This window comes from Perca fluviatilis, chromosome 19, assembly GCF_010015445.1.
Source record: "Perca fluviatilis chromosome 19, GENO_Pfluv_1.0, whole genome shotgun sequence".
Taxonomy (NCBI): Eukaryota; Metazoa; Chordata; class Actinopteri; order Perciformes; family Percidae; genus Perca; species Perca fluviatilis.
The window spans coordinates 21,285,002-21,295,923 of NC_053130.1; the positions used below are offsets into that span (position 1 = coordinate 21,285,002).

At 42.5% G+C, this 10,922-nt stretch overlaps 1 protein-coding gene across 1 annotated transcript; it reads right to left on the reverse strand.

Moving 5' to 3' along the window:
- Nucleotides 1–416: 416 nt before the first annotated feature.
- foxn2a (forkhead box N2a) lies at nt 417–10,610 on the reverse strand. The gene is given in 7 exon segments (XM_039783501.1): nt 417–4,216; nt 5,291–5,359; nt 6,001–6,050; nt 6,505–6,629; nt 8,563–8,946; nt 8,948–9,141; nt 10,461–10,610. Coding segments are annotated over 7 exon segments (1,365 nt in total). The 5' UTR covers nt 10,576–10,610; the 3' UTR covers nt 417–3,788.
- Between the last annotated feature and the right edge of the window lie 312 nt (nt 10,611–10,922).

Here is a 10,922-nt window from a genome sequence, read left to right on the forward strand (position 1 = left end):
GCCATGTTGGTGCATTCAAAAGACATGAAGAAGATAAAGAGAAAGTGTGGTGGAGCCATCACACGTTGTGCTGAGCACAGCTTGTGCAGTCAAAACAACTCTGAACTGCTGGTCTTAGTGGGAAATATTTGCCAGCTATTATGGTCATGTGAAAACTGAAAAACCAGCCACATGGAAAGGTAGCTATTCTAAAGAATATACTATTATTAGCTATTATTAGATATTGTGGCCTTCACAGCAGGTAGCAATGTTGATCAAAAATTTAGCTAGTGTAGGCTACTAATGTAAAATGATGGCATCCTTGTGTTGTGGAGGAGAGTTTGGAGGGCAAAAAAACATGTCAAGTCTTATTTGCAGTGATACAATGCTGAAGATGAGCTCCTGCTCAGACTGGGAAAAAAAGATGCTCACAGTGATAACAAGAACAGGTTTTTATTAATATTTTGTAATACCATATATAATGCAATTGCATATCTTTGGCGAAAATAAATCTTATAAACATTTTATCAACAGAGGTTAGCATACAAAACCAAAAGGTGTGTCGGTCCAATAGACATGGCAGACAACTGACACAAACTGATACTGGGTTGGCAGCTTTGTCAAATGCAACTAAATGTTCATCATACCCTTAGGAACTGCAACAGAATTTAGAGAATCACATAATCAATATTCAATAACAGCTGTTGAGCAATGAAGCAACTGGGTTTTGAGTTGGATCCCAAAATGTTTAGGTAGCTCATCCACAGATTTGACTCAGTGTCACTTTGAGACCAACTTAATGTTTCTTTTGGAAGTGCTACAAAAAGAATGAGTGAGCTTTTCCTCTACAAGTCTCTCCATAATTTCTCTGCAGTTGTGTCTCTATACTTACAGTAAATGTAGGTCTGAAACTACACAGCAGCAGCCTGGGGACTTTGTGAGTCTGATCAAGTTTTACTGATATTCTAAACATTTCAACATCCCATAAAAATACCTGGAAGCATGAGTTATGAGTGGCAGTATTTTTTTTTAAAATTCTAATCTGTGATGAGATCGAGAGCTTATCTTCAATTTGTGACTACTTAGTCATAATATCTAAACATAAACATGAGACAAATGTAAAAAAAAAAAAAAAAAAAAAATCAAATCACTTCTACAGTACATGGGGATTGTGTCCATCTTAAATGTTATACCCCAGCTGTACATCAATTTTGGCAACAAAAGGTTTCAGGATCAATGTTAATAAACTACCCAGCCTAACAAAAAAGCAAAACAAAAACATCAAGAAAACCTGGCAGTCATGGTTAAATTGAAGAAAAAAAAAAAACGCACCCGCTCTAAAGACAATAGACATTGGCAAAATACTTAATCACCATAAGGTAGTGAAAGAAAAAAAGGTGTATTGCTGTAAAAAAATAAAATGAGATAAACAAAATACTTAAGGAGTTCACAGAGGGAGAAAATAAATGTGCCTAGTCACGTGTTTCAAATGACCAGTGTTTGATAGAGTATGCATTCAATAATCCCATAAATTAATGTCATAAATAAGGTGATGATTAATGAACAATAATTTGTTCTTTTTTCACAGCTAAACAAGACCAGTGTATGCAAGTATTACTTCTGAGAACTGCAGTTTACTCTGCTTAGAGCAGTTCCCACTCTAAAGTGACAAAAAGAAACCAAACTATTGGTTAAGTCACTGTACTGACCAAAGGCCTATCCCATTTCCTGTTCGGATGATTCAGAAAACTAGGGCATTGTTACTCTTAATCACAACTGCGTTGTGGCAGCAGGGGAATATAGCGACCATGGTGCTTTGCAGTTTTACATCAGTGGCACAAGAACATGTTTGGCACTGACCATGCATGCTATACTAACAATCACTGTGACAACGTGATCTGGTACTGTGGGAAGAAAAAAAATCAATTTTCAGTGTGTTACCCTTGTGGGCTTCCATGCCACCTTGTATTGTACACAGCGTGTTTGCAGCTTTTTTTAAAAGCTCAAATGAGAATTGTGGCCTTTTACACAAGCAACTTCCCCTCAGTGAACTGCATGCAATCAACTGACAGTAAACACTCCATTTCACAGCTTGAGAAGAGAGTGTGCACTTCCTTATTTTGTTCTAAGAGGAAGAGCAAAGACCAAACACTTGTGGGCCAGCCAGAACTGAAGGCACAACTCGAGAGCAGCACAGGTCTTCAACATCTCGCCTGCGAGTGACTGCACATACAAAGTCCAGTTCTATCTGGCCATGACTATAATTGTCCCCTTCTTGTTCTTTGCACTTGAATATGCATTATGATCTGCATCTTTCATTTATTTAAACCAGAACAGACACACCCTCCCTCAAGTTGAGAATTAGCTTTGCCACAGGATCAGCAAACTTAATTTCTAATTTTCTAAAGTACATGGTTAAAAAAACAAGACAAGGAGAACACACGGAGGTGTAATCAAACTGAAAGCCCAAATAATGGAGCGAGTAGCTGTGGTAATTTATAGTCCTCTCCGGTTTCTGACTATTGACCAGCTCTGCGTTCAAAAGGACCAGAAGCCACCAGAGTACCAAGCAGCCCTACAATACAGCTGTAGCAAGGAGATCCATCATTACACCAATCCCATTCATTGGAGCAGTAGGACTACATTGTCAGTAGAAAAAAAATTGTTTGAGCATGTCAAACTCTTTTCTGTCTTGACCGTCATCTCAGGTTTAGGCTGAAGTCGACATGCACTATGATACACACACACACATACAAAATAAAAAATAAAATCTATGGGGGATAACCTATGAACACACAGTGAACATCTGGCAGCACGTGGCAGATGTTCACTTTGCGTAGGCTGTCACCAAACGTGAATATATGTTTGCACAATAATTGTCAAAAACACACTGATGAATGAAAGGGATTGACAGAATGAGCATTGGATTTGTGAAAAAAGATGAAAACAGCTTTCATTTGTATAGCACTGTAATGGCCGCACAAGACTAAGCGAAGTAGTATAGCTAACTTTGCAACTAAATTTGGCAGTGGGAGAGTAATACTATTTCCACATCTTGCTAATCCTGAAATAGAGCCAGAGCTCATGTGTAAGAAGTTTATCGCATTACAAGATCATGGTACTACTCCATTCATTCTCTTAATTGTAAAGTTTAACTAGCATACTCAACTCTGAAAAATGCCCCCATGAAATAAAGTAAAAAAAAAAAAAGTTAAGGTTGTGGATTAATTATTGCATCTCTCTTACAAGAGGATTCATAGAGCAAGAATTCCTTTCAAAACAGTGGCTTTTTTCTTTTCTTTCTTTAGCACTAAGAGGAGAAACTGATAACACCAGGAGGTTAGGTTTTGTCTGTTACAAACATGCACTCATTCGCTTCATAAATAGATTCACTTGGAAGAGGATACAGGTTTGAGGAGGAAGCATGCAACGCTTTGAGTTATAAAACCTTCAGCTTTTCCTGTTTTGTCTTTCAGAATAAAATTCTTGAATCACAATCTTCTAATCCAATAGAAGCAGGCAGGTCATTTTGGAAAGGTTTCTTGATGGTTCTCCATAGCCCAAACCCAGCCCCAGCAGTCACCCCCGAGTTACAAAAGTCTCTATATGGCTTTGTTCTCCTGTGTGAACGATACTATTGCCATTTGTTTTGTTGGACAGGGATAATCCCAAACAAAAAAGGCTCAAAATGGCCAATGAACGATCAGATAAGGAGAAGGAGGCACACTGGGACACACGATCAGGGGTCATAGGTTAGGGTTCACAGGGTCCGGAGTCTGATTGGGGGGGGGGGCAGGCAAAAATAATCTTCATTTCCTGTTAAGTTTTGTGCTCTTGACAGTGCGTTTGGAGCCCTCTGTGCAGCTGCGTATACCAGCGAGGTGCAGCAAGGAGCCAGCGGCTTCCTTTAGCTCCTCATCCAGCTCTGGCTTCACCTCGCGTCGTGCCCTCTTACCGGCGGGCCACTTGATGGCGGGCGGACGTCGAGACGTCGTCTGGTGGACGCCCCTCTCGTCCCAGAGGTCGGAGTCCTCGTCACTGTGGAAGCCCTCGCTGCCGGCGCGGTGGGACTGCCTGCGGTCGCAGCCTCCTTCGTCCAGGGAGGAAAGAGACGAAGAGGAGGAGCGGGAGGAGCAGCGCTGCAGGGCTACGCTGCTGTAGTTGTGGTCCTGCTTTGGATCACTGCTCACCAGGACCGAGTCGGGTCGGGAGAGGTCCAGCGGGCTGTCAGAATTGCCTGTGGAGAGCAGAAGATGAAAAGAGTGATAAGGATACATTTAAATGCAAAAAGATATTTTACGCATCTTTTACATATTCAACGTGACAAATGCTCTTAAAATTGCATGTCACGAAAAACTCATTTTTACAGACTGAGTGTCTCGCTTCAGTTGGCTTAAATGGGTTGTGACTGATACTAAGTAAATCCTAATTTAACTTTACAGTAAACCAGCAGACAAGAAAAGCCCAGACACATTAAAACTCATACTGTTGCTTCAGCTCGCTTTGTTTACAAGTATAAAGCAGAAGCGAGACTTGTCTCAGCCCAAGAGGGAAAACCTAATCTAAAAATATCTTGCTTCATGCATGTTAAAGCAGACCATTGACGGGGAAAAGTACAAATATTGGCAAAACTCAATCACACTACAATTATCCTTAGAGGCTTCTGCAGTCATTGAATCAAACTAATTAAGTACAGGCTAAATAATTTAAAATATAAGCAATAACAGCTAATAAGTTTGATTAGAAAAAAAATCTGAACTTGACACATTTTAAAAACACATGAAATTAGTGATTTACCTTAGAAAGACCCTGCACTAAAGCACTTTCTCAAACTGACCTAAGTTGGTGTAATATTCTCCAAAAACATTTTAGAATAAATCATGTGTTAAAAAGGTATAGTTCAACATTTTGGGAAATATGCTCATTTGTTTTCTGGTGGGGGGGAAGGGGGCTGGTAGCGGTCACATTTGAACACAGCCAGGCTAACAGTCCGCTCCCCATTTCCAGTCTTTGTGCTAAAGTAAGCTTACCGGCTGCTGGCTCAAGTGTTTTCTAAATGTTGAACTATTCCTTTGATAGGTCTTTAAAGGAATGTCTGCAGGAAATATTGTAGCCAATCCGGTATAAGTAATGTTCTTGAAACCTTTCCTGAGCAAGAACCAACATTTTGCGTGTAAGAACAGGTACGCAACACAAATTAAAGCACATAAAATAAATGAAGACGTAAGCAATGGCAGGGAGTTATGTCACAGGTAGGAGACAAAGAGTTGGAAGAATGGGTGACAGTATGGCTGCTTGTGGATTCTCTTACATGGGTCAACGTGGTGCCCAGGGGCAGAGTTTAAGAGCATCATGGCAGTGGCAGCATCAATGTCAGACTCTGGAAGAGGAGAGAACATGCATGATGGTCAGTCCTAAGGTGTGAAAGCATGGTAGCATGGCATCTCTGCTAGGACTGGGAGGACTGGGTTACTTCAATAATTTAAACTAGAGACATAGTGTTCCAATCGATGCTTACTTAATGGATTGCATATGCAGAAGGTTTATCGAAAAAAACCAGAGGATGAATGGAAGCCACTGATATTGCATCCGATCTTTTCAGACCTGACAAAGTGTCTAAAAGCCTCATAGCTCACTTCTGGGGCTCTAAATTATTAATGATTACAGTGAGACTGAGTGCTCGACACTCAGCACCAGCAGAACCTCTGCCTGTCGTCAAGGTTACAAATCCAAGAGGCAGATGGGGGGGGGGGAGAGGAGGCTGATACATTGACTGGGAGCTCTCAACATTATGGTCTACATGAGGCATCAATGACTCAAAAGCAACAAATCAAACCAAGAGTTGAGGATACAAGCACAGTGATGCTGAATGTCCTGGGACTGAAATGTGAACAGGCAAAATAATCAAAATACTGCACAAACACAAGCTTAAAAAACTGCACTGATTTGAATTTGTATACATCTGCTTTTAAAGCACATATCCAAACTGAAAAACTGAGATATGTGTTTCTTCGGTCTCACCTTTGAATGAGCAGCCTTGTAGAAAGAGATGGCGAGGGGGTGAGGAGGCACTGCAAAAGGTAAACAAAAAACATGAAGGGTCAGATTTGGAGTTTGCAAAGGAGAGGTAAAGAAAAATAAAATGTGACTCTTCAAAACTTTCAGTTATTTAAAGGCAAGGCAAGTTCATTTACATAGCACATTTCAGCAACAAGGCAATTCAAAAGCTTTGAGACAAACTGAAAAACTGCACCACTAACTGACATTTAAATACAACCAGAAACAGCCATTAAGGAGCCAAAAGATCGAATGGATTGAATGTCAAAGGAATAGAAATACAGACTACTAAAACAAAAGAAAAACCTCTTAGGATATGCTTTATTAACAATGCCAAGTCCAATGAGTAAATGGAATACGCAATACTGATTTGGCTAAGCTGGTGTGCCAGCTGACAATGTCCTGCAACACACATTACAAACTCAGAATTCACAACATCCAGAGAGTGACTCACTGATGACAGTTTACCTGGGTGGGGAGGCGGGTGGTGTGCAGAAGGCATGTGCGGCAGGGAAGTGCTGCTTCTTAAGGGCTTGGATCAGGTTGGGGCGGTACTCTGGGTCAACACACCAAAGAGAACCTTTTCCATTGGTCTGTAGGAAAGAGCAGCGACAGTCAAACTTCTAGCCCAGGTTACAAAGTAAGAAAAATCTTCTTCAAAAACGCTTCTTTGCCCGTTACCACTACCATCTGTTGGTCAGCAGAATATTTGAAATTTTTTTTATATTCAAATAAATAAATAAATAAATAATATATATATATATTTTTTTGTTTTACCTTTTTAATTCCACAGAATTATTTGTCAATGGGCAGCCAAAATCTGTCAGCACTGCATACAGCAGATTGCATTGAAAGCAGCATAGTGATGTGTCAAGTTCCATTACAGTAAGTCTCATTTTGCCCAAATGGCATCAAATCATAAACAAAGCAGTGGAAAAAAAGCAAATGCATAACTAAGAATTCCTAAACAGCTTCAACAAAAGGAGGAAATAGCTGCTCCACAGCACTGTGTGAGGAACGAATTTGTCTGTTGGTGATGTGTGCGGGAGTGTGTTAACTGTCACTTTATCTGATGGCGGCGTATTGCCCAGTTGGGGAGGAGAGTAGAGTGAGGGAGGGAGGGAGGGAGGGGAGAAGAATAACCTTGACTCAGATTACCAACCAGCGCTGATGCAGGAAGAAGGAAATGTTTCCATGGCAACGGAAACCACCAGCCAGTGTCATGTGAAACTGGTGCTGGTGTCTCAGCAGACGAAGGGGTCACGCTGTGCACCTGCATGCTGAGCGGTCTGCAGCGTACCATGTTGCTACAGTACTAGCTGAGTGCTAACTGCCATCCTCTCCCACGGTGGGAAAATATGAGGTCTTAGCCAGGCACAGACTTGGCACCACGGGCTCTACCGGTCACAAGTCTGATCTCATACTGGAGCTCAATATGTCTGCCATCGTGACGCTCCCTGGATCAGTATAGTAACATGCAAATAAGGTTGCGTCTGACACAGATAGAAACCTTCCTGCTACTCTCCAAAACTTGCACAACACATGCAAACTATGCAGATAAACTAAAAAGCTTAAAGAGTATTACTATCCGCATTTAGCAACATTTGAATGAAAATCTGATGATAGCTTTGGGGTTGTTTGCTTATGTTACCAAGCCACAGTCAATCAAAACTGATCAAATCACATGCCCAGTCTTGATAAAGCAGATAAACTGACTTAATGTGTGTTGAACTCCTGAACTGTAACTTTGAGCGCTGCTTATTTAGAGCTACCCGTTTTGCTCATTTCTGTACCTTTTCATGTTGCTAACCACATTTTCAAAGAAAAAAGGTTGGAAAGCTAAATGGAAATCGCAACCATTGGGAAGTAAATGAACAATTTCACAACTAACATTTTACTCCTCTCCCTTTCAGTTCACAAAGGTTTGTGCTGAATATGCAGAATGGGTCTATCCTTTTATCACAGGCATGCGCATATGAGGACAACTTCTCTCTTTTTTGTCTTTTTTTTTTTTAAACACAAACACAAATGAACATGAGTCACATGTTACTCTGCCAGGACCAGGCTGACAAAGATTCTTCCTATAAACTCATCTCTGCAGGTCAAATTTGCTACCTTCTCACAGTTTGACGTTTCCAACTATTGGATGCTTTTCTCCCTGTTTCAAACAGTTGCACCACTGTGTAGTGCTTCGGGAGATAAAGTCCTATCTTAGTCTGCTATGTTTGCATTTCCTGAAAAAGGAGTATATGTGACCTTGACTGTATTCCAGCCTTATCGCAGCAGAGTCAGGAGGTCCCCGCGGCTGTGTTACAGTCCCGGACACTGCCACACTGCGACACACTGTTCACCAACAGCGTTTTGCTAAACAAAGCAGACACATTTTGGCCTATGGCAATTTAAATTTTACATCATCAAATGATCTGATGACAACTGTTACCAGAAGCATGATCTAAACAGTGCAGTTTTCTACGTTTACATATTGTGTGAAGTGCATGAAAGTTAGGAGACCGTTTAATAACCTACCTTTCCCAAACTCCTCTCGACCTTGCGGAAGCATTTGTTCAGGGACAAGTTGTGACGAACCGAGTTCTTCCAGCCAGTGGGAGCATTGGAGAAATAAGGGAAGTGCTCCAGAATCCAGCCATAGATTTCTTTAACGGGCAAAGATTTGCTGGGAGACTGCTCAATGGCCATGTAGATGAGGAGAGAAAAGGAGAAAGGGGGCTTAGACTTCAAGGAGTCCCGCTCCCTGCCTCGGCTGTGTGGCGAAGATGAGGAGGAGGACGACGGGCCCTGGCTGGACCCGTAGTCTCCCTCTATGTCAAAGAGGGGACTGCCACTGGGCTGAGCTTCCGGACCTCCCAAAGTGAAGTTCTGAAGCAGGTTCTCATGCAGCCAGTTGAGGTTTGGTGAGCTCCTCATCCTCAGTACCTCCAGTACGATCCACACTGGTCGCCAGCGGACTGGACGCACACTCCGCCTCAGGCAGTGTCCCCACACCACAAACACCTTTGAGCCCTGTCCGCTCCTCTTGCATACCCGGAATTTCCGTTTTCTTATCTGGTGACATCCCAATGATTGGACCCATTAAATCAAAGAGGTCTGGAGAGAGAAGAGAGATGAGGTTGTTAATGTTAAACAGTATGGAGACAAAAATCACAGTTTTTGTTGGTGAAGTGATTTCAAAACAAAGTTGGCAGTATGAAATAACTGGATGCGACATAATGGAATGATGTGCTCTCCCGGGCGTTGGCCTTGTTTTCCTAAGTCTTCCCTGGGGGCGCGCCCCCTTCGGCTGTGCCTGTCTGCCTCTATTGCACTTCCTGGCCCTCTCACTGCCCCTTTCCTCCACGCCTGGCAAAGACAGAGAGGCTCTCAGCTCTCCCTCCTCTTGACTCCAGCCGAGGACTTTCGAGGAGGTCCTCTCAAGCAACTGAACCAACTTAAGGCGCCACTCCTTGACGCCCACCTCGTTTCAGATGAGAACCAGCTGCTGGTTATGTGTAAATGAGCATGAAACCATCCAATGACTGCAGGAATGAGTCGATGGCCTCCATCTTACCGAGTGGATGGCTCTTATAGACTGATCTGCATTCAGCCAGGATCAAGTCTCAATTTGTCACATGCCAGATTAAGCAGTGTAAAGAGGCTACAGGCCCAGGAGTCGTCACTCATTTAACAGCACTAGGAAATTCAATATTGCCAGAAGCTCTGTATCATTAACCAATTCCACCCAAGTACCCTTATTGATAAGACAGTGATACTACTTTACATGGACTCAGAGGAAGAATTGTTGGCATGCCATCAGCAATGATCCTGTCAACGTGTTTAGTTGAACCCAATATTGAGCTATGATTTTAATTACAGGCAGAGAAAAAAAGACAGTTCGACATCTCAGCAGGCTAAAATACGTGAATAAGTACCGATTTGAAAATAAAATTGTGTCCAATAAATCTGAATAACTCTTGGGCGCCCGGATGGCTCGGTTGGTGGAGCGGGCGTCCATGTGTGGAGGTTTGCTCCTCGACGCAGCGGGCCTGGGTTCGACTTCAACCTGCGGCCCTTTGCTGCATGTCATTCCCCCTCTCTCTCCCCTTTCATGTCTTCAGCTGTCCTGTCAATAAGGGCATAAAAATGCCCCCAAAAATATCTTTAAAAATCTGAATAACGCTGTAAAACCATATAATGCAAGCTATGGTCTTGCAAACTGGTTGGTAAGGCCAAGAGTACAAAGAGATCACTCTTTGGCTCAGCTCACAATAAGCTTTATGTCCTGGGTGTCACCATGACAACCATGCCATCCCTTTAATTCAGAGCAAAAATCCCACAAACAAGATATATAGATACATTAAGAAAATAATAACCCATGCTGGCAAGCTCTGCCACAGACAACCACCCTGTGATGAAATGCTGCTGCTCACCAGATTCCCCAGTTAGGGGTGGTGGTCTAGGATGTGCTGGATACGGACCGAGACAGGAGTACAGCTGGAAGGTAGGAGAGGAAAAGGCGCACAGAGAGCGGTGGTGGATAGGCATATGTTTTCATTTCTGTGATAAGAATTGGGTCAAACTCTAGAGTGTTGTGTGTGTGTGGGTGAGACAGGAGCGCACACGCACGCACGCCAGTCAGCGAGGACATGAGGGGGAAGGAGGAGGCATTAGGCCATTTACTAAATAACCACTCAGCTCTCAATGAGGGGATAAACATATAGTGGACTGATCCTATTTTGGGTTAGAATGACTTCTAAATCTAGGGTCGTAATTCATTCTTTATTCGTGCAAATTTCTGTCATAATAGGGCATCATGTCTGCTCTGTATGTGACGTCATGTCGGCTACATTTTGTCCTGCATTCTGCGTGTCAATCCTCCATTGTCTGTTTTT